General features: G+C 29.5%; 1 protein-coding gene across 3 annotated transcripts in view; it reads left to right on the top strand.

Annotated features, from left to right (window-relative positions):
* LOC142332584 (uncharacterized) overlaps positions 1 to 25,526 on the top strand; it is a 209,363-nt gene that overhangs the window by 177,984 nt on the left and 5,853 nt on the right. For all 3 annotated transcript variants that reach the window (XM_075379097.1, XM_075379096.1, XM_075379098.1), the window contains 10 exons: positions 47 to 364; positions 3,428 to 3,667; positions 6,314 to 6,395; positions 7,561 to 7,801; positions 10,605 to 10,736; positions 12,893 to 13,036; positions 15,837 to 16,056; positions 20,713 to 20,939; positions 22,486 to 22,715; positions 23,198 to 23,576. In XM_075379097.1, the coding sequence (XP_075235212.1) occupies positions 47 to 364; positions 3,428 to 3,667; positions 6,314 to 6,395; positions 7,561 to 7,801; positions 10,605 to 10,736; positions 12,893 to 13,036; positions 15,837 to 16,056; positions 20,713 to 20,939; positions 22,486 to 22,715; positions 23,198 to 23,576 (2,213 nt within the window). The remainder of the gene's footprint in view (positions 1 to 46; positions 365 to 3,427; positions 3,668 to 6,313; positions 6,396 to 7,560; positions 7,802 to 10,604; positions 10,737 to 12,892; positions 13,037 to 15,836; positions 16,057 to 20,712; positions 20,940 to 22,485; positions 22,716 to 23,197; positions 23,577 to 25,526) is intronic.

Below are 25,526 nucleotides of genomic sequence, written 5' to 3'. Positions count from 1 at the left end.
TATATAACCGACCTGTTTTGTTTTTATATAATAATTTATTTTACAGGTTTACCCAGCATTTCCCAAGGCCTCCTACATTTCCTGGACCACCATTGCCTGGTGCACCAGTCGAATTACCACCTGCTGATCCCATGGTATTAGATATGATAGCTGCTGATACAATGCGCACTATTAATATCGATGGTGTTCCACGTGAAATACGGTATTACGGTGAAACAGCTGTTGTAATGATGTCTTGGGATGATCCACGTGAAATCATGTTTCAAGGAACACCACGACGTGTAACTGTAAATGATAAAGATTCGATCGTGTTATCTTTTAACGGACCGTTTAGGGAATTTATGATCGACGATCAACCCCACAGGTAATTAATATTTTACTTATTTGTAATCAGTTATTTTCTTTCCAGATTAATAATAGTGTAAAAAATAAAGTTTCCAATTATCCTGTAACTCTTAATCTGCTATATCTCTTCTCTATTGTTCACCGTTTCTTTCCAAGGCTGTAACAGCAGGATTAAACCGGTTGCAGTGATATAAATTAAAAATATACTAATTTATTAATGTGAAATCGAAAGAAGAATCGGAAGAACGTGCATCAATAAAAAATACCAGAAAGACAGGTAGTGGTGGATCGTGCCTGGCAAAGTCGTGTACAGAGAGTTAGAACCCTCACCACTACCATGCATAAGAGGAGACCAAGATTCTTTGGATATATCATAAGGATGCAAGATTTAAGATTTCTTTAACTGCTAGTACAGTACAATGTTGACTCAAAAAACACCAAGACAGGATGCAGATGGATCAGAGAGAAATGATCTGAAGGAATTTGGGCTTGCACGTAGACATCACAGATAAGATAAAATTAAACAAGAAAATCAAAAACAAAAGCACTCCTTTCACACTCAGCAAAAAAGTACTGGGAGGAGCACTAGTCCCTAACAGTGCCATCAAAGCGACTTGGCTAATGGACTGACTAAAGTGATCCTATGCAGTCATAAAAGATAATAATATTATATTCTATTAATATAAACCTCATACAGAATATTGAGACAAGACATATCTTACCTTAATTTTACCATGAAAGTACTTTGGTGTCAGTTCCCGTATCCTCAGTTATGATTGAATTCTTTTAATTAAACTGCATATTATAATATCGTGTATTAATGTATTACATGATTGGTGCTATTTATTGCAGTTTCTATAAGACCGTCTGTCTCAAATACTGTCTTGATGGTTTATCAAATTGAAATTTTGTTTTTATTTATATGTGTAATATTTTTCTAATATATTTAATTTCATGTGATTTTTATTAATTTTTAAGTGCGTGTTAATATCAGAGTAGAATGTTTATTGTTTATTAATTAGGTAAACCTAATTTATTACTTTTGTAATGTCTGTAATGCTTAAGAAATCTATCTTACAAGATCTATTTCTTTTCCTATATAAATACCATCACGATCGTACACATGGTAAAATTAAGGTAAGCTATGTCCAAGATTCTGTACTAGGTTGTTTATTTTAATAGAACTTAAAATATAATTTAACTGTTCAGAGGAATAATATGAATCTTAAAAAGAGTAATTTGAGTAAAATAACTATATAGTAATGTATATTTTATTTTCTGAATAATTTTGCAAAATACACTCATAATTAAATATTCATACAATAAATAAACAAATGCATACTATTAACATAACAGTTAACTTATACATAACTGTGTATAAATATATATGGTTAACTTAAAAAAAAAATTGTTTATCTTTGTATATCATTAAATTTTTATTTACAAATGTGTTTATTTATAATGTATTCAGTCACCTGCCATTTTTTGAAAATGTTCTCTAATTGACAAGTTACATACATTGTTGTATTATTTATTTTCAAATTGAATTGATCTATTTAGATTAGTGCACACTTCAGATACATTTTAATTTTGTAATTGAGATTTTATAATAGCTAAACCTTCTTAGTTAGTTAAAATTAAAATGATAATTGAATAACAAACGGGATAGCTAAGTGTTTTTCATGTCCATTAGACAATGTTTTTATGGAAGTAGTAAAGTGTAGGGTTCAAAAGGAACAGTGTTGTTAGGAAACCATTAGGCTGAAAGAATCAAACTAAGTTTGTATTTGAAATTGGTGAAATTCAGTTGAGAGGTTGTATACGGGTATGGTAAACACTTCATTTCTACTATACTTTGAACTTTAGCTACATGATTAAGATTAAGTAATGGCTCTGACAGGGAAGACAGTAGAAGGGCATGGAAATGGAGGAAGAGGACATTATGAATTCTCTGGGTAGATATAGTGTACAGGAGGAAATGTGTAAGGAGTAAAGTAATTCAACAACTTTGTATAAAATGATGAAGAGTTGATATAAAATATGAAATGGGAGAGGGTTTGTTGCATGGTTTTGTTATAGAAAGCTGAAAATTGATTAATTTAATTCCTATTAGAGATGTGTATTTATAGTTTCTTTTTTTTAAAATAAGGCACTGTTTATTTTTATTTTTAATTTAAGTTGGCTTGAATTGAGAAATAATATCTAAAAGAAAATACTTTTAGTGTTATAATGATAAGAGTAATTGCCCAGACAATAATATGTATCACTCAAAAACAAATGGTAACCAGGAAATAATTAGAAAGGAACTGGTAGTATTAAAATTTAAGTAATATTGGCCGGGCCTCGCATCTTTTAAGATTTCACACATAAAAGCAAGCTCTATAATATCAGTACTGTTTACTACAGTTTCTTGCATGAAAGTATGTTATATGCAAAAAGTGTTTCCTCTTATATCAATTTAGTTTTTAATTGTTATTCAAGTAATAAGGGCTAATTTATATTAAGCAAATCAATTTTTACATAATGTTTTAAAGCCATATAAAAAGTGATATAAATTAAAATGTGAAAGAATATCAAAGAGATTTATATTGTGTCCTATTCAGTTAATGAATTCTTCCTTTCATCAAAAGTAACATATAAAGTTTGAATATTTATAAAATTTTATCTTTTTAAATTGTCTATTTTTGGGAAATGTTAATTAATTTTTTGATCTTGCTCATTAAATTTGTATAATATGCAATATACTTTACCCATTCAGATTAGTGCAGATGATTATTATATTTTTCTTTCCTTTTATAATTTAATCAAATTTGTATTGTAAAGTAGTTTTCATTTTATTTATTTAATTTTTTAATATTTTCAGATCTAATTTAAAAACTTGTAGTAACTGTGATTCACGGCAAATAATTTAAAAAAAAAAAAACTGTTTTTAAATAAATGGTAGAAGAAAGTTCTAGTGCGGTTCTCTTTATAGAAAGAACCACACTGTTTTTAATGAAATATTTTGTTTGCATTAGTTATTATTATTTATAATATTTTAAGAATAATTGTTATGTATAAAAATTTTTAAAATGATTTACAGGATTCGATTTGGAGGTCCAACAAGGGAGTTGTGTATTGATAATACATGTTATGAATGTTTCTTTGGTGGTCCGCCAATAAATGTTGATGTCGGTGGTAAACTGTGTAAAATACAATTAGAAGGTCCACCTCCGCAGGTTAGAATCGGAAATAAAAGAGCAGACCTTGTTGTTGGAAAAGTTAATCTTATCGTTGATGCCAGAGAAATGTTTCCAATATTTCTTGACCCTAAACCGCAGAGGTGAGTTAATTTTTTTTAAACATTCTAGAAATTATATAGTATAGAAATATATGTACTATAGAATTCACTCTAATAATTAACATTATATACTTTTCATATAATTTCTTACGTAGATATTGAATGTTTTGTTTTAAATTTGATATATAGAGTGGCTCATGAAATGATCCAAAATTTGATTTTGATAAAAAAATATTTATTTGAATTGCAATACAGAAAAGTAGAATACAATGTGTTTACTATATATCTGGATGGATATGTTCTGCTTACTACATGTTTTGTATGACAACCATCACGTCTAGCAATTTCTTCGACACGAACTCCTATGTTTTTAATAACTTGACAAACATATCCTTGATTAACTCATTGCATGTCTTGATGATCAGCACTCGCAGTTCCATCACTGTACGAGGATGTTTAGGGAAAAATCTTTTCCTTTAGAAATCAGAAAATTTAGAAAATAATCACATGTATTCAAATCAGGATTGTTCAGGGGCCAGTTCTGTCTACACGTAAAACAATTTTGTTTGAAATGACATTTACATTAAAAGTTTCATGCAGAAAGTTTAAAACATTTGCTGTATGTGGTCTGGCTCCATCCTGCGTGAACCACTAGTTTTCTAATTGAAACCCTTTTGGAAGAAGCTGAGGAACAAAATTATTAAATAGCGTATTTAAATAACGTTCACTGTTTACTGCCTTTGAAAAAAGAATGCCCCTATTACCCCATGACTTGAGATAGCGGCCTGTACCGTAATATTTTGTGTGCGATGCACCTTTTCATGAAGCACATGTGTATTTTTGGAAGCCCAAAAACACACATTTTGTTTATTAACAACCAGGTCTAGGTGAAAATGTGCCTCATCTGAAAACCAAATGTTGTCCAACAATATGTCTTGGCTCTCAGCCTGTTCAGCGAATGCCATTCTTTGATATTTGTTGTCGACCATTAATTTAGGCAATACTGTTATTTTGTACGGATACAAATACAAATTGGTTTTAAAAATTTGCGGCACAGGTTGCCTAGAAATCCAAAGTTATGCTGCTTATTTTCTTGTTGATGTGCCCCAGCCATCAACATGGATGAGACCGCCAATGTAATAAATGATAAACGTAGGTCAAAAGTGATAAAAGTCTACAATGAATTTCAACCCTTTTCACAAGCTCTGACCAGTATTGGATCACTACTTTGTCCTTCCTTGGTGCAAACTGCTAGTGGAGTGGACATGATTACACTATAATAGCTGGAAGGCCAGTGACGAGATCAGAATCAAATTTTGCTTCTGCAGTCATTCCAACTCTTAAGCACACGTGCTCAGAAGGAATACCCTTGATGGTATATTATGGCAAAAGTGTACATAATTTTTGACTTGCCCTTGTTTTTAATAATCTTCCAACTAATTATTGAGTAAGAATTTGCTAGAGGTTTATTTTTAGGTTCAATTTTCCTAACGACTTCATTTTGATTGCTGTCAATGTACCTTAACAATAATACTATTGTTTCATTTCTGAATAATTTGTTTTTTTGGCTTTCATCTAATACATGTTTTACTGCCATAAAACAATTCTCTATACAGATATTTAAAAAAGTATCTTTCCATTCTTAAATTTGATACAAGAAAGTTTAATTAATTTTCACAGAACAGATTTTTGTTCTCTGTAAAGGTTTTCCTACCATGTGCTAACTTGATTTTCTTTGTCCACACTTTGAATTATACAGCCTAATTAATAAAATTCTTTAATATTTAGTGTGCAACATTCACCTTTTAATTTTTAATACGTAAGTCTCTTCCTCTATTTTTCATTTCCATTGTTTTCTTCTTTATTACCATTATTTACGTTTATAATTACCTTTTTTATCTGTTATTAAAACAATCAACACTACTCAGTACTTCTTCTAATTTATAGTCAAAGCTAAAAGAAGAATTACACCAGCAGATTCTGATATCCTAATTCTTTTGGCTGCTGTCTAATTTTAAACATGTTTTAAATTGAGAAGGCTTTATATATTTACTTAATCTTTCTTTAATAAATAGAATTTTTGATGTAGGCACATTTATACATTTTTAAATTATGGCTATGTCAATCTTTTAATCTCTCTCACTCACTCACTGTTATTTTGAAAAAAATTTGGCTTTCATTCAGCCAAAATGATATCTTACTTTTGAAATTGGTCGACAATCGACAACATTAATACAGAGGTTGTTGACTGTTTAATTTTCAACTGGAATTCATCATTAACAATAAAAAATTAGTATGCTAAAATAATTAAAATAAATTAAAAAACATTTTTTTTATTCATGTTGTTACGTAGAATTTGAAAATGAATAGCAAGATAGATTTTATTGGTACGGTGTATATTCAAGTATAATTTTTTTTTATAACAGATGAAAATGAGTGATTGGCTAAATCCTTGTATTATTCCTCTTTGTATAGGACTTGTTTAACGTAATCAGAATTGTCATAAATCACATTATATAAATAACTGATACTGCTCTACCTTTTAACTATAATTTTTTTTTCATTTAAAAAAAAAATTATGTATTCTACATTTTTATAATACCTTCTTAAATTAATTTATAGTTAAGATTTCCTTTTTTCTTTATGCATTCATATTTTTTCTGAACCAGAAAATTTCTTTTGTTTAAGGTTTGATATTGATGGAGTGCCTTATATATTTCGTTTTGTGGAAGCACTGGAGACTGTGGTCATCAATGGACATCCAGTTAAGGTAATGAATTTTCAGCATTGTTTTTCCTTTTATATATAAATACCTTCTTATTTTGGTAATTTATTTGATCGTATGGTGCAGGTCGTATATATTGATTTGATTGATTGATTTAACCAGGTTATATGTTAACAATACAATAAGTAGTAAATATATATATATTACAGTATGTGCAGATACTATGAGCATCTGTAGCTAGTCTAGATCAAAAAATATTTAACAAACTAAAACTAACACTTTTGTTGCTAAAAGTAAAGACACGTAATAGTAATAAATAACAAGCAGGTTTAACATTATTAATCTTTATATCTTAAATACATCATTAATTTGCAGTTTAAAATTTTTTTTATAGTTTTTAATATTCAGAATTTTCAGCTCATTCAGTAGCTTACTGAAAAAGTATATCCATGACAGTAGTAATGTATATATTACTCCCATCTGAGAGAGATAAGAAACTGACTGTGCTATTACTTGTGGCTTTGTATCTTTCAGGAATTTGTTTCAAGATACTATTATTTATCTTATAAAGTACACTCATAATTTAATATATAACTGTGTTTGTATATAAGAGTGGGAGTAATTTCTTATTAAAATTCTTTAGGGTGCACATATATAAATGAGAGTGTGTGTGTGACTAAATGAAACATATACATCTTATTCTGAATGAATGAAAGTGCTGATTATTAAATTAATATTAATCTCTACTTGAACAGGTACATTGAGGTGTTTTGAGAGTGGTTTTTTTTAATTTAGAGGCACTTAATTGGGCTCTTTGGTTATTTGGGTTATTTGTGGCAACTCTTTTAGGAAACTTGATTCCTGAAACAGTTGCTGTACCTTCAAGTACCACTAAAAAATAGATGCTCTAACATTGTACTGCTTCCTCTACCTTGCAGATTGAGTTAATGGTATGGCTGATCTAGTTCTGTGGATTTATCCACAAAAGAAGAAATGAAGGGTGAATGTGAGGAGAATCAGCCTTTAAAATCGCTATAAGCCCCCTTTGTGAGGCTAGATTATAGTTGGCTCTCTTTTTAATTTTGCTGATAAAATTTGTTTGAATGCTTTCTATACAAGCAAGGAGTGCCAGCTTTATGTACAAAATTATTTTTTAGTAATTAATTTAATGAAGTTATCATCGCTTCTATAATTCATGTCTTATTTGTAGGTTGAATTCGGTGGTTTACCGAAACCAATATATTCAAGAGGTAAAAAGTATTTTATTAGATTTTCTGCACTCCCTCGTGGAATCGTACCTGGCTATGTTAATATTATTAATATGGAAGGCGGTAGACGCGGATCACCTCCTCCGATGCCACCTGCACCACTGCCTTTATCTGGTGTTAGCGTTGATCCAGATCAGGAAAATAGCCAAGACAGTGATATGATGGGTTCATATTCTAATCCAGGTAAGGATATAATTTTAAGATAATGTTTTACATTTATTTAAACAACTTATTTATTTCTGGGAGGAATAGCTCGTTGTAGTGTTGTAATGATGCTCATCCTTTGGGGGGGTGGGGGGGTGGAAAGAACATTTTTCTTTAAAATTTTACTGATAATTTAAAAAATTAAAAAAAAAAACAAAACAAAAAAAATTTATATGATGAAATACAGTCTAGTACACGATTTATGGTTTATTGTATTCAAAATGAATTTAACATTAGGGAGTGAGAGAGAGAGAGAATGAGAGTGAGAGCGAGAGAGAAAGCATAAATGTTCACACAAATATATTTTAGATTTGTATTACAAAACTGAAATAATTAAAACTAAATTACTGATTTCATTTGTGGTATTAGAAACAAATAAATCTAATTATGTCATATTTGCAAGGCCTCTGTTGACATTTTTGAGCTAGAATTGCTCAATTGTAAGTTTTAATTGTAACAGCTTTAATTGTAAGTTTTTTCTTTTATAATTGAAATTTATTGTGGTAAATGTGTATTGAAATAATTTAGATAACATTAAATGTAACGTAGCATTTTGTTTTCATGTAATTTAGGAAAAGATTGGAAAAATAATTTTGACCTCTTTAATTCATCACTATCTGGTGTTCTGCCTGGTGGGTTGCCCGTTAAACCACTGCTGTCTCTATTCAAGCCTTCTTCTTCATCCCCTTGTAGTTTTACCTCATCTATCAACTTTATCCTTTTTCTTCATCACTTCTATTCTTTTTCTACTGAACCTTACAATGCAGTTGTCAAGATTCCACTTCTAATAGATTTCTTTTTTTTTATATCCTTCCTCCTTTAATCCTGTTCATTACTTCTTAATTTCTTACTTTATTTGTCCATTTTACTTTCTCCATATCCACATCTCAGAAGCCTCAATAATCCAATCCCTCTCCCTCATCATGCACGTTTTACTTCCATACAAGATGCTCCATACATATCATTTACCTAACCTCTTGCTTAACTCTTAAGTCCAGACGTTTACTGTATAATAATCTCCTCTTCTTAACGAAAGCTTGCTTTTCTAATACTATCCTTCCTTATATTTCCATTGCACTCTTCCAGTCCTCTTGTCACCAGAAATCTGTAATTTTTTTAATTTTTCTATTCTTTTTTCACTTGTTCTTATTGCAAAATCCTTTTTGTTGTTTACTCCCATTACTTTTCCTTTTCTTTCATTACTTCCTCCAGGGCTAACAATGTCTGAAATGCATTTATGCCATCAGGTAGAATTACCATTTCATCAGCAAACTTTGTTCATTCATCTTATATTTTGTCTTCCTATGCTAATTCCTTCTTGTCTTTCTTCTTATAAATTCTTTATCGTATCTTCAAAGTAAGTGAATAGCGTCTGTGACAGGCAGCATCCTTACCTAACATCTTGAACTAGACCTGCCCAGTCAATCATATTCTTAGTTACTATCATTATTTTAAAACAGCTTACCAAATTCCAATTTGATTTCCTCGAGCATTTTCAACTATTTGCCATCCTCAAAATGATAATTATGACATATATAAAACTATAATCTTACATAATTAGTTCTTACATCAATAGTTTTATATATATATAAAACTATTGATTGTCATTTTGTTAAAGTTCTAAGTCTGAGTGACTACATCCATATTGTAATAGTTTCTCAATTGTTATCTACTGTCATTGCTTCTGTTTCTCACATCAATAACTCTTCAATTAACTTTCTGTTTTTTCATTCTATTTTTTTCCCTTAACTAAAACTTTGGAAATAAAATTATTAGAATTTTTGATAATAACTAAAGTTATCTTGTTTTATTGTGCAGCTTCTCCCTTGTTAGTAATATTAATATTTCATACTAGCATTTTTTCCAATCCTTCCTGTCTGGAACCTGTGAGTTATTTTGCTCAAAAATATTGTATTTAAACAGTTCTTCCACCTAATTATTGCCTTACCCTTACTCTTCTTTCTTCTCCATCCATTTTCATCATCAGCTTTTTTAGATAACCTTCAATCTTACTCATTACATGTATATGTACAATTGTTGCCTTTTCTCTATTATCATGTTCTCAGATATCTCATTGACCGTAATCATTCATCTGATGTTATAATTTTTAATTATCTGTAGATTTTTTTTCACCGATTAAGAATTTTGTGTCACTTTTATCCATAACATTAATTTTTCTGAATAAAATTTAAGTAAAATTGAATTTTTTTTTTATCTGTTATCATATTCTAGAAAACTGACTTATTTAATATATATTTAAAAGTAAAGCCTCAGACATTTAATAATAGGTTTTCAGAGCATTACAATAACTAAAAATGGTATTAACTAATTTTCCGATGCATCTAAACTCTTGGTAAACAATAAATACGTTATAACATAGAGAACAAATAAACAAAAAAAGGAACATTTTCAGAATTATTTTTCATTGACAGATTTAAAGAAATAATTTTCACGGATGATAAGCACAAAACGATTTTTAAAATAATGAAATGTTAATATCAGCTGAATTGTTGTAGTTGGATATTAGTAAAGTTTAAAATTCAATTATATCTCCCATGGTAGTGATAGTTAATTTTAATTAAATGACAATGCCGACTTTATTAAATTTTATATAAAATTAACTCTGTGTTTTTAATTACTAATTAATTATTAATAATTTTACACTGTTGAGAAAAATTCTTCAAAATGCATTTTTTTAGTGAGTATTCTTATCTTTTTGTTATACCATATTAGGTGTTAAGTATTTTTAATATATATAAATAATGATTTATTTTAATTTCAGTATCTCCTGTTAAACATGATATTCCTCCTGATGAGCAGTCAATGCCATTACCTGATATCTCTAGTGATAATAATTCTGCTGTAGAAACACATTCAAAACAAGTTACTCCTGAACAATCAAGGAAACGAACAAGTAAGTATTCTGACACTTTCATATTAATTAAAAATATTTTCAAAAAATATTGCATAAATACTACCTTATAACTTTCTGTAAACCTGAATAACAATTCCTAAAACTGTTTATTGATTTAACCTTGATGACAGGGGTATACTTGAACCACGGGAATCAAAGTTAAATTACAAGTAGCTGAATACATTATCTTTTTAATTTCCTTTTTTTTATTGTTAGCCATTTATAATTTCACTCTTTAACATCAGTTTTTGTGTTTCAAGATGAGGTATAATTGGAAAGTTTTAAGACTGAGCTTGTAATTTCAAAATGGCAATAGTTACAAGCTAAAGTAATGGGTTGCCTTCAAAATACTCCCATTCTGACCGAACACACTGGATTCCAGTGGTGTTTATACTTTTGGAAACGTTCCTGAAAATTTTCTTTCTTAAGGGTGTTAAGAACCCTCTACGTATTTCCCCGGATGTCTTCCATAGAGTCAAACTGTTTCCCTTTCAGTGAAAATTTCAATTTAGGAAACAAGTGGAAGTCAGCAGGGGTATAGGGAGGTTGCAGAAGCATAAGAATATGACCAAAAATTCCACGATTGAGATCAAACAATGAACTGGTGTTATGGTGAAGGACCCAATTCTTGTCTCGCCAGAGTGCAGGCCTTTTTTCTGCAAATTTTTCCAGAAATGCTGAAGGACAATTTTTGTAGTATTTCCAGTTAACTGTCTGCCCACTAGGGGGCTAATTCATGATGCATGATACCTGAAAATCGAAGAAAACCACCACCACTGTCTTCACATTCGATAACTTTGTTGTGCTTTATTCAGTTGTGGCAAACTTGGACCTTTCCTCTACTATGATTGTGCCTTTGTTTTTGGGTCATATCCTTAAACCAGTGATTTGTTATCTGCAATTATCCTATTTAAAAAAAATATGGAGCAATTTCAGCCTGATTCATCAGTTCTTGGGGCACTTCAAGTTGGTGTTTCTGCTGGTTTGACTACAATTTTGGAATGAATTTTGTGGACACTCAATACATGTTTAAATTTTAAGTTAAAATTGATAAAACTGCATAAAAACTTAAATTTAGTTCATCAGATATTTCTCTAATTGTAAATCTACGGTCAGAGCGAAGTAAATCGTGCATCTTTACAATGTTTTCATTGGTTTTTGAAGTAGAAGGTTGGCTGGACTGGGGGTCATAATTAACTGATTTTTTACCATCTTTGAATCAGTTAAACTAGATAAAAATATTTATTCATAAAAGCTGTCTTAGTTTATAAGTTTTTGAAGCTAATTTCCTGAATTTCAAACAGTAATTGGCGCAAACTTATGTTTTTTCATCCATTTTGGGAAATCAATAATTTGCCGAGAACTGAAAATACATGTTTATTCATCAGGTGCCACTCTGCTAAACAAAGATATCTTTTCAGAATGTTTCAAGGACAAAGCAAGCTTCTCCTTCCACACCGGTGGGTAAACCTACTTGATCATATTGAGTAGTGACAGCACTTATCTTAAAACTTTCCAATTACACCTTGTACTTTTGACCTTTTGATTTAAATTTGTTCCACTATTCATTAGAACCTACTATTAAAATATTTTAAAACCTATTTTGTAAAAGTTTAGTATTCAAAATTTATAAATTTCAACTATAGTATTCAAAATTGAAATTTTAGCTTATTCTCATTGTTGATAAATTGTCAGAAAGAAACCATAATTTGAAGAATAGAATCCCTTTTCCTTAGATTAGATTGAAAAACTTAGATTAGAGATTATACAAACATTAAGAGTTGGCTTTTTAGTCAGCAGATTGCTAATTTTGCTTTGTTTGGATCCCATTATTTTAAAAAAACAGATAGATGGTCATCTAATAATTATGCAGGTACAGAAAACTGGCGATTCCATTAAAAAAGCAGCTGCTCTATAAGCTAGTATAAGGTTCCAGCATAATGATAATGTTGTAGTTAGAATCTGAGCAGCATCCGATGTAATTTCCTTACCACTTATCCAAGAATGAAGCGACTAAAGGATAAGGAAGATGAAAGGGATAATCCCATAAGATAGCTTGCCTCTGTTCAGGAGGTAGTTTACTGTCTTGCCCAGAATCATTATTTATAATACATATAAAATAATTTATACATATTATTATTGTTTTTTCCTTGCAGATAAAATAAATCCTCTGGATATGTTAACAAGCTTAATAGCTCCAACTGTACAAACACCGGTTTCTGGATATAGTTATTCTGTTGAAACTGAACCTGTTGAACAGACAGCTCAGCCGGATGGTGGTACAGTGCAGGCTACTGATAGTAAGTTTGTTTTCATTTTTGTAATAATGACAGTATAATATTTTATTTATTTCTTATTAGAATTTTTTTTATAGTTATTCACAGTGTATTATTTATTAGTTGTATAATGTGTGTTTTTTATTAAAATAAAATGGTGTATAATTATAATTTGAAAAGAACTTTCCAAAAAAAAAGTTGGCTCTATTTACCATGTTGCATACTAAATTGTCATATTTTAAATTCTATTAACATAAACCATTTAGTAGAGAGAATATTGAGATAAGACATATCTTTCCTTAATTTTATCGTGATAGTAATTTCACAGAATCCCACATCCTCAGTCATGATTGAATTCATTTCATTAAATTGGACATCAAATAAAGATATTAAAAAATTAACAATTTACTGTTACTAAAATAAACGATTAATAGTTGAGTGGAATAATATGAATCTTTAAAAGATTAATTTCAATAAAATAAATAAATTGTCATTATATTTTAATAAGATCTTTTCTTTGGTATAACCATAGCTGATAAGAGCCACAGTGCGTGATTACATATAAAATAAGCACTGCCAAATAAAATGATGACCATTCAGGATGAACATGTTACTCCAGGATGTAAAAAATTAAAATGGCAAATAATTATAGCAGTATGCTGCAGTGCAAGTGAGACTTGTAAGTTTCCACTTTTTCAAACAAGAAAGCCTAAAAATTAGTGAGTGCTGAAAAACATTAATAAAGAGATGTTACTGAGGTATTACACAGCATAAAAATTTTTTTACATCCTGGAGCAACATGTTCATCCTGAATGGTCGTCATTTTATTTGACAGTGATTTATATTTCAGCCCCATCTCATTGACATTATACAGTTGTTCTAAACTAAATTTTTCTTCATCAATGATTAATTTTTTTTATGAAGTTGATCAACTTTTTTGCTGCAGCATAGTCTACAGATAATTTTTCATCAGTTGTACTTAAGGTATGGACTCCATAGTGTTTTTTCCAATGGTGTAACCATCCTTCACTTGCTGTAAAGGAGTCACTAACAGTGCTGCTGCCAGAACCGTTTGCGGAAGTGATTTTTTCATTCAGAAGTTTTCTTTTTAACAGTGGTCTGCTGATAGGTGTTTCTCATTCTCTTTCTTGAAGGAACTGCATCCACAGTGCCTCATCTAGTAAATCTAACACAGATATTTTTAAGGTACACCTCGACTGAATAGCTACCTGGATACCTTGCTGTGTACAATGTACTTCAATTCGTGAATGTATTTTTCCAATCATTAATCATTGTTTCACCAACACCTAAATTTAGCTGCTGATTTTATTGATTGACCTTTATCTAATTGTTCTAACACTTTCAGTTTAGTTTCGATTGAAACTACCACACATTTTTTTTGCAACTCATAACTGTACTTATAGCTAAAGATAAACTATATAGAATTTTAAAGGTTATCTAAAACTAAAAAATTTGGAGCTATCTATATGTAAGAAACTTGTTACACCATACTGAATAAACAAAAATAAATAGGAATCTTACAAATTTTTGTACTTTACAGAATTTAAACTAAAATTTAATGTACACGAACAAAATACTCTACACACTACAAGTCCGTTACTTAAAAGTCGGTTATTTTTCATAATGGTATAATATACATACATGTTTAATAAATTAATTTTTCATTCTGAAAAAAAAAATTGTTTGTTTAGGCTAGCTGAGGTATTACATGAGTCAGACATGGTGTCATACAGTAGCGTATAAAGTCTATATGTGTATCATATTTTACATTTCATAAAAATCTTTCCTTTGCATGCGGGCCTAATTATTATTGCACATAACTAATACAGTACTGTATAGGACCTAATTACATTAAATCATATAAATTAAATTATAAAAAACAAGTAAAAATATTATTTTATAAAAAATTAGAGGGTCATTTAACCTGAAGAGATGGTTAAATGATAATTTTATGGGTTCAACGGTTAACCTGGAGAGTTGATTGAATGGAGGACGGATAACAAGGGGACTACTGTACTGATTATTAAGTAACAATGCTGTTTAAACTAATGAGTATGATAAGGAAAAAGAGGGTGGCATTCCTTTGTGAGTGATGAACTTGAAAAAATTGAACTTACTGTTTGTGATAATGCCTTTTCACAATACTGTACTTAGTGGAAAATTTTCCTCAAATTTCAAGGTCCACTCTTAAAGGAATTATTACAGAAAGATCGGATTTTCATAAGTACTGTGCACGATGAGTATCAAATGACTTACAGATGTTCAAAAAATGAAAAGAACAGGAGTGGCATTAACTTTCTTCAGCGATATCAGAATTAAGATTAATTAAGTTCTTGTCAATATTGTTACTGGGGATCAGACGTGGATTTGGTTCATTAATTTTGAAAAACAAAATAACAATCCTAATGTGATGCACAAGTACTCGCTGAATAAACCCAAAAATTAAAACAAAAAAATGATGGCTACTGTGTATTTTTGACTGTAAAGAAATTTTAGTTGGCAGAATTTATGAAGCGGGTACAATAATAACAGCAGATGTTTATTGTGGTTTAGAGGGTCTAAAAGACAACTTCTGACAAAGCCCATTGTGGTTAAGAATGGAAAGGGTAGTGTGACGCCCTGGAATCATCACAAGGCAGGGGTGTTTTCCCCTTTGGGGGATCAGAATGGTCTATTTTATTTTAATCTATCTATTTACTTTTATCTTTTGATCTATTCTGACTACTTTAATGTGATAACATTTTGGTAAGTATTACTGTACACCATGTTCTTTATTTTTAATTTATTTATTTCTTTTTTGTAGGTAAACCAAAAGAAAATACGATACCGTTCTTGAACACCGGTCAAATTAATATAGAAGAATTATTCCAAAGATTAGTAGCGACCGGTATTGTACCCGGATCTTTAGAAAGTAGTTCAACTGCCGATAAGAAAAGTGATACTAGTGAAAAATCAACTTTACCTGAAGAATCGGCTACTGCTATTAAACCTACTGATTTTCATAAACCTGAAACGCTTAAAATGTAGGTTTTTGTTATTTTATTAAAATTATTATTACCGAGATTTATGCGATTGATAAATATAAACCTTTTTACTTATTCTTTTACTGAATGGATTTTATTGTAAATATAATATTAGTTTAAACGAATAGTATTTGTGTTGTCAGATAATAAACTAAATGAGTAGATTTAGCTAGAAAATAATTTAAAATAATAAAATCAAACACGGTATGATTCAAAACATTGCTACAGTAGTACTATATTAAAACTGGCATTTTATAAAATGAGATTTTTTTTATCTTTAAACTGATTTTATAACAAAGTATCTGTGTGTAACGTTATACGTATATAACGAATAAAAGCTTCTTGTCTTTCGACAGGTGGTTCATCTTTGAACCATCTCAAAGAAAACAATGAATTTTATGATGATGTAAACCTTGTTAATTATTGTGTTTTTACTGGAAGAAAACTGTAGGAATTAGGTAGGGCAAATTATATATAAATAGTACCTTCTTTCTTGGAGTGTAATTTAAAATTTTCATTGAGAGATAGTATAAAAAAATTAGTTTATTAGGTTCATTAATATCTTTGCATATTGTTAAAAGACTTGTTTATGTAACACTTGTTTCTTTTCTAAATTCTTGTTTCAGTTAGGTAAATATAGGAAATTATTTATTTGCTTAGAGCTATATCTTATAATGAATAGAACAAACATAGTTTCATAATGAAAATTAACAAGATTGAAAAAAGTTATGAACTAAAGAAGAAATTCTACTTAAACTGTTAGAAATCTTTGTTATCTTATCAGAAAGAAAGTAGTACCACTTAGATATACAACATACAGGTGTTTCTAAACCTGATCATGAAACTATAAAATTTTTTAGAAACTGTACTCTTTTCTAACAAACAATTGAGGTCTGTACTCTTTTTTTATTTGAAATTCTTATTTTCCATTCTGTTGTTTATTAGAAGGTATGAAACTATGTGTACACCATATCATAGTGTATAAAAAAACTAACATAGTCAAAGTTCCCTATCTTACTGAAAAAGAAAATAGCAATTTGTTTTTAAATGATTGCTTTCATACTGATCTTCACCAGAAAAAAAATCTTTTAAAAACCCTGTTCTTAAAGTACAATCTCTTAATAAAGTTATAAATGAACTACCGCAGAAGTTTGACAAAAGTTGGAGAGCATGTTCTATGCATTATTTGCTGTAATTTCCACTACCAGTTTTCTTCAAATAGATGTAAATTCTAAATAATTTAAAAAAAGAGTAGTGTGTACCGTGTATAAATTCAGTTTTTCCTAGTAAATGGTCTGTAAGGTAATTCTGCAAGTATAATTTTTTTTTGTAGCTACAATAACCATTAAGGGTTAAACCAATTAGTATGCTCATTTTTCAAATCAAATAAATATAAAGATCTAATTATTTAAAAATTTCTGAAAAATCTAATGCAGTAAGGTACTACGTAGCAAAATACTGCATCGCAATAAAATAATTTTTTTTGTTATATTTATTGATTATTATTATAACAGCTTTCAGATGTTTACAGAATGAAAAGAATTTACAGAAAGACATATTATTTTTAAAAGTTTTATATTCAGATATAAAGAGAATATTTCAATGAATTGTTTCACATAATGGAATAAAATCTTGGTGATTACTACTTCGGTTTTAAGAAATTGAAAGCTATAAAATGTAATGTAGATGAATTTTTATTTAGGTGGTATGTATTGTGATTATAGTATTATTGCATCTGAAGTAGTTGGTTAATTTATTGGAGTACCAAATTTTTTTAAGAAATCAAGCAAAACATTGTTTGTATATACAAGGTCTGTTCAAAAAAATAACCAAACTTTTTTAATTATGCACAAACGGAGGGAGATATTTAGTGATGTGCAGTTGACAGTATTGTGTTCCACATAACCTCTTCTGTATCAACATGTTCTTGGATTGTTGGTATCTCGTTTATTTTTCATGTTATTTGTTATTTGAGTGCAAAATGTTTAAGTGTTAGTAGCGATTTTTGTAATGTGTGATTTTTTGATGATTGAACTTTTGTTTCAATGTCATAGCCATAAACCCAGCTTTCATCTCCCGTTACGATCGTGTGCTTGAATGTTTCATCGTCATTGTCTTGTTCAAGGAGTTGCCGGCAGTTGTTCACTCGATGTTCTCTTTGCTGTTTGGTCATCAAACTAGGAACAAACTTTGCTGCAATTCAATGCATGTTCAGATTTTCAGTCAAAATGGCATGATCCAATCGAGATGCTAACTGTTTCTGCAAGTCCTCTGACAGTCAGTTGATGATTTGGATGCACCATATCATTGATTTTTTGAATATGTGTGTCGATTGAAGTCGAAGGCCTTCTTGGTCGAGGGTCACCTTCAATTGACTGACTACTGATTTTAAATCATGAAAACAATTCATAACGTTGTGTATGAATAGAGCATCTATTATAGAGGCTATAGAGCCTAGAGCATCATCTCCATAAGCTTGTTGTAAAAGTTGAAATGTTTCTGTGAAAGTTTTCCCTAGTTTCAAGCAAAATTTTAAATTGTATCATACTTCTGAAAAATGCACATTATAAAAATCACTACTAACACTTAAACATGTTGCACTCAAATAACAATAACACGAATACTAATTGAGATAGCAACAAGCCAAGAACATGTGGTTACAGAGAAAGTTATGTGAAACACAATGCTGCCAACCGCACATCACTAAATATCTCCGTTGACATGTAATTAAAAAAGTTGGGTTATTTTTTTAATAATCTCATATTTTACACACACAACACACATAAAACTAAAAATAATTACTTTGATCATTTATTTTTTATTGAAATAGTTTTATTTTGAGTATTATACTATTCGTTTTCATTTGGTGTTAATACATTTCATTGATTAAAAATTAAGACATTTTAAATTGTGATTCAAGAAGAATGTTGCAATTCTTCAGTGTTTTGAATAGTATTGTTTTTTAAGTGAAATTCATTAAAATTACCTGTTGAAGCAGTACTCACTGAAAAGTGCTTGAAAGGAAGAAAACTTAAAAACAAGCAGTAAATTTTCATAATTGATAATTTACGTAAAATTTACTGATGATGTATTTTAATAATTTCTGTATGCCCCTTTTCTTCTCTTTTTGTAAATAAAATTACAATTATAATCTTTTTTTTATATTTCTAGAGTGTTATGATTATTATAGTTTATTTATAATTACAATGTTGTCAATAAACCATCGGGTAAGGATAAAAAAAATTCCATTCTTCATCATAGCATTTAGTAAGCAGTATATTGTCATCATGATGTATCTGTTAATTAAAATAATGCATTTAAAATGAAGTGACTTATGGTTATGCTTCACTTGTCTTGACCAAGTAACTAATATTTATCATCCTTGTCAAAACTTTGAAAAAAAATTTAATAATAAAATCGTTAAAAACATTTGTGTTGTTAAATGGATGAAAAAATTATCATTATTAGTGTTACTTATAAAAAAGAAAAATGTTGAGTTCTATAATGTTTTATTAGTTAAATTTAGGTTTGTTGAAAATGTTCATTTTTTTATGATTTTGCAAATGGATGTGTCCCACGAATAAACTGAGAAACTTTCAGGACATATTCTGCTATTGAAAATAATGAAAAAAATTCACATAAACATAGGTCTGGAAAAACTTTGTTTTTGAGTTTTGGCTTGCAAAACATTTTGTCCAGATTTCAGCTGTTCTAATAAAAAGAAGCCCTACTGTAATTTTTGGGACCCAAATTAAGGAGTAAAATTGGTGGTTTCTTATGTAATTTGAGCTGGGAAATATGATAAAGCAGGTCCTAGAACTGTAACTAATAAATGTGGAAGATTTAGTAAGAAAACCTGCAGAGAATTTAATTTTGAGAAAATGAATGTAAATACAGCCAATGAAAAGTAAATAACTTTTAAAAATTGGTTCTTTATTTAAACAAACAAATGAAAAGCAGACAAAAAATTGTATTATTCTTCCTCTACCTATAATAAACATTCTTTGATGTTTATGAATGAAAGGGTCATTTCCAATGTGTTCACTTTCTTTGAAAACCAAGTAAATCGTTGTGTGATTCAGCATATTCAGTATAGCCCAGGCACTAGTACAAGGCGAATTACATGCTGTATTCGTTTGCAAAGAACAAAGTGTGGTGGATCCTACAGAAAGAAAAATCATTATGCTTTCTGTCTGCAGAAGGTTCAAAATTTATGGTCAGCAGATTATCCGAGCAATAAAAAAAATGATTTTGAAAAGTTTTTATTCACTATATTTACATTAATTTTCTCAGAATTAAATTCTCTACAAGTTTTATTACTAAATCTTATACATTTATTAGTAATTTAACAAAGCTATTGTACTACAAACCTAAAAGTGGCTTCATTTTATTAGAAGACCTGAAATCTGGGTGAAATCTTTCGCTAGCTGTTAAGTTGAAAACAAAGCATTTCCCTTTCTAAATGATAGACATATGAACTTTTTTCATTATTTTCACCAGTGGAACATGCTGAAAGTTTCTTCATGGGACACGCTGAGTATTTATAAGTTTTTTTTAATATGAATTATATAGTTTTACTCCAGTATATAATGACATGATGTATTAGATTTTTGCATAAATTTAGTTAATTGAACTAGAGTATACATTTTATTTCAGACGACAACCGGGATTAATATCGATATTGTTCTCCGGTATCCAGTGCAGTTCTTGCGGGGTAAGATTTCCACCAGAACAAACAATTAAGTACAGTCAACATCTAGATTGGCATTTTAGACAAAACAGGAGAGAAAGGGATTCAACACGTAAAGCACAAAGTAGAAAATGGTATTACGATGTTTCTGATTGGATACAATTTGAAGAGATTGAAGATTTGGAGGAACGAGGTAATTTTTCTAAATTTAAAATTTCATTTAATTTATTTGTTTTTAATATACCTTGTTAACTGGTGACTGCTGGTTCAAATTAATTTACATAGTTTTACTAATGAATCATAAATCGCTAAAAGGTCATAATCTTATGATTTAGTGTCTTTGGGATGGTCCCCAGCGTTTTCAGTTTAGATAAAAAATTAAATGACAAACAATTTTATAAAAAAAATGCAGATAAAACATCAAAGTAACTAATAAATTTATTTTGTTTGATTGTACTTTTAACTTCAAGAAATAGGTTGCATGTTTAATTTTTATCATGTATGCATAATACTTAAAAATATAAAATTTACTACCTTTTTTTTTTTTATAAATAAAGTCACATATAAAGGTGCATTTTAGCAAAAAATGTTCTGAAATCCAAGATTCCTCATTTTAGTTGTTTTAAAAATGTATTTAATATAAAAAAAACTTGCTGTTAAATTATTGATACAGCTTCATCTAATTTTGTAATTTACTTCCAGAATTTGTAGAAATAAATTAATTTATTGATATTTTTTACCCAATTGAAAATATTCATTTAATGTTTAGTAAAAGCAATATGTAGTAGAGACAATTAAATATTATTTTTGTAAATTATGTTTCTTTGCAAAGGAACTGATGAAGTGTCTTATAAAGTCTTACAGAATCATGGAGGAAGTCTAAAACCATAATTTTATACTTAGTAATTTATAGACATACTGCAAAGGTACAAAAATTTGTTCCTCAAATATCAGTTTTTTATACTTGCAGAGATACAAGCCTGATTTAAAAAAAAATTATTCCATTATTACTTAGTGAGGGTCGGAATTTTTAAGCAGTTATAATATCACATTAAATGTTAATTTGTAAGGTAATTAGAAGGGATTATTGAATCCATAAAGTAATTAATTCAACCCACTGTTTTGTTATAATTTCAAATCTTTCATAAAATGATCATTACTAATTCTATCTTACGTGACTAAAAATTAATATTTTTTGAAGGGATGGCCTGTAGAAGCAATTTTCTTTTCTTGCATTGATTAATAATTCAAGACTGAATAAACCTTATCAGAGACTTAAATGGGAAAAATATGATATAGAATCTGTAGTGTTTGGAAACCCGACCAGAATTTAAAACCAGTATATTCCGGATGAAAGACTTTTTTGGAATTGATTTTGGTTTAGAAAATTCAATTTTAATTGTTTTTTATTCTTAATTACATATACCAATTTAATAATGTCTTGAATAACATTAGTTTTCTTTGTAAAAAATAAATTTTCTAAAATAAAAGCTTTTAGTTGTAGTTTTTACCGAAGTTACATGTTTAATCGTATTAAGTCATGATGAATGAAAAGAGAATTGTTATTTTCCATAAAAAAAAGTGATTGCTGCAAAGAACACAAATTAAATTTTTGTCATGTCAGTATATATTTTATAATACATAGTTCAAAATAAATATTTCACCAATTAGTTTTAATAAATTTTGTGATATATGTTTATTTATATTGAATTCTTAAGATTGTTTTTTGTTTATTCTAGCTCAAAGTTGGTTTGAGTCTCAGGCTCAGCAAAATGTGGTGGTGGAAGATGAAACAACTAATGATATTCCTAGTGTAGCTTGTGAAAATGGCCTTATGGATGTCGAATGTGAAATGTGTAAAGATAAATTTGAACAATTTTATAATGAAGAAAAAGAAGAGTGGCATTTAAAAAGAGCTGTTAAAGTTGATGACAAAATTTATCATCCTATTTGTTATGAAGATTATTTGGTAAGTATATAGTTATTATCGATTCAAAAATTAGAAAATATTCATTAATAGTCTAGCATGGGTTTTTTTTAGTATGGATTAATTTTTGCTTTATTACCACAATCCTAGGATATTTCATCAGTTAAAGAGAGGATTCTGAGAAATTAAGTGAACTATAAATGAAAGATTAATCACGATTATACCTGTTCTGTAGAATAGTTAAAGGAAATCTTAATACTCTGAAATAATTATGCCATTTTTGTGAGCGACTTGTACTTAATATCAGTTTGCTTGCCTATTGCAATAAATAAGTTATGAATCTTGACACACATATATGTGTCAATAACCCTAATGCATTTATATAAAAACAAAAAAAAAGTATGATTAGCATAAAAGGTTTTTAAAATGTGCAATTTATCAATGATTTTATAATTCACTAGTCAGTTAGTTTGTATAGTTTTATATTTGAATGTTATTCTAATACTTTATTTATTCATCTGCAGAGTTCATTAAAGGCTGCCCAAACCGAACTTGAAGAAACAAAACAAGAAGAAGCAGAAGAATCTGTGATATGTGCACCTGTAGATGAAGAAGATGATGATGTAATTATTCAGGAGGTAGAACCAAAACCAGTCATTATTGAAATAATAAAGGATGACGACGAAGAGGAAGAAGAAGCAGCTGCAGCAGCAGCATTAAAAGCTGCAGAAGAAACAGCTAAATTAAATGAAACTTCACAACAAATAAATGATTCAGAAAATTCTTCGGATAAAAAGATAATCGACGATATCAATTTGGATAATGATAACGCTATGTCAGAATCTGCCATCACAATACAAGGGGAATTACAATCTGATAATTCAACAGATATAATAAATAATGGTATGATAAAATTGTTATATAACTATTATTATTACTTTGAATTTTGTGTAAATATAATTTATTTTGCAGAATTAAAATTTATTATTTTATTCTAAAAATTGCCAGATTCATTTTTAGTTGAACAGTGGAATTACTACTAGAATCTAGTGTATTCCATTATTATTAGTGTATTCCTTCATGAAGGTATAAATAAAGTCCTCTTTTGTTCATGTTTGTAGTGTAAAATACTTCAAATTCTTTGTTGTTAACTCCGTACCAGTTTTTGATGAGGTAACTCATCATTAACTACCTTGATAAAAATTGCTCTTGACGAAAAAAAACATCATCCACTTTTTTGCTGGAAAGTGTCTCTGATGAAATAATTTGTCATTACGAGGTGACCTGTTTATTCGGTTTTTTGACGAGTTACTGCAATGCGTGCGACTCTAGTTCCATTTTTACTCTAATTTAATGGTGGAAGTGCTAGTAGCATATCTATTCTCTAATCTATGTCTTGCCTTCTGAGCATCTATCACCATGCATTTGCTTTGATCTTTCCATAAGTTGCATATATGTCAGTTTTATTATTCTTTCTATTATTTATTGTTTTCATAATTTTACTATTATTTTTGTGTAATTGTCAGTCATATTTTTATTTCCAACTATTTGTGTCTGTATGGAAATAAGGAGTTGTTTACTACAACCTAATCTTAGTAATTTTTTTTTATGTGAGTAAACAATCTTTGTTTTATTATTTGAATTACTTATTAGTGTTTTACAGTATTGTTGACATGACAATGAGGTATTGTAAGTGATATTTATTTGTACAAAATGGTCTGTGTAAATTGATAGTGATATAATAATAATAATGAAAAATGTTCTGCCCAAAGGCAGGTTTTCACTCACATCCACCCTCCATTCTGCTCAATTCTGTGCCATCCATTTCATTTTATAATAACTTCTTTCCCTTTTAATATTGCCTACCATTTTCATTCATCTCCGACCTCTTGCTTTCCTCCCCGTTACAAATCCTTCCAATGCCACCACCAGCCAATGCCCCAACCAACAGCATTTCTTCTTTTTATTATTTCAATAATCGCCCTCTCTTCTCCCATTCTACGAAGCACCTCCTCATTTCGAACTTTCTCCATCCAGCTGATCTTTTCCATCCTCCTCCAAACCTATGTTTCAAAGGCCTCTAATCTTTTCTCCTTTCCCTTCCTAGTAGTCCATGTCTTTACCCCATAAAGGGCCACACTTCAGACAAAACATTTTGCAAGTTCTTTCCTAGCTTGCTACATAGCACTTTCCTTATTTTGCTTCCTGATCACACTTCATATCGTCCTTAATGATGCACCCCAGATACTTGAAGGATGCCACTTGCTCAACTTTATTTCCCCCAATCTTAATTGTTTCCAATTTGGTTGATTTGCAAATTATCGTGCTTTTTGTCTTCTTTGTATTTATCTTCTTCCCATACTCCTTGCAGGTTTGATTTATTCTTTTCAACATTTCATTCATCATGTACTCACTCTCTGCCAACACTGCCATGTCATCAGTGAACCTAATGCACTCTTTCCTCCTTCCTCCAAAATTTACACATTTATTACCAGTTAAGACTCTTTTCAATTATTGCTTCCAGGTAACAGTTGAACAGTCTGTGACATGCAACATCCCTGCTGCACTGCTCTTCCAATCTTTATTTTTACCTTCTGTGACAAGTACGGATTTCTTGTTAATCTCCTTTCCCTCCAAGCGACTCCTTTTTCTTTTAAGATTCTCAGCAATTTATCCTATTCCATCCTGTCAAATGCCTTCACCAGATCTATGAAGACCACATATAAATATCTTTGCTTTTCAATATATCTTTCTCCGAACACTCTTATTAACCTATTGCATCCCTTTTCCCTTCCCCTTTCTAAACCCAAACTGCTCTTCCCCAATTGATCTCTCTCTAGTCTTCCATAAAGT

The sequence above is a fragment of the Lycorma delicatula genome, chromosome 11 (assembly GCF_047948215.1).
Source record: "Lycorma delicatula isolate Av1 chromosome 11, ASM4794821v1, whole genome shotgun sequence".
Lineage (NCBI taxonomy): Eukaryota > Metazoa > Arthropoda > Insecta > Hemiptera > Fulgoridae > Lycorma > Lycorma delicatula.
Note: the sequence above shows the minus strand (reverse complement) of the source record. Positions and strands in the feature narration are given on the sequence as shown.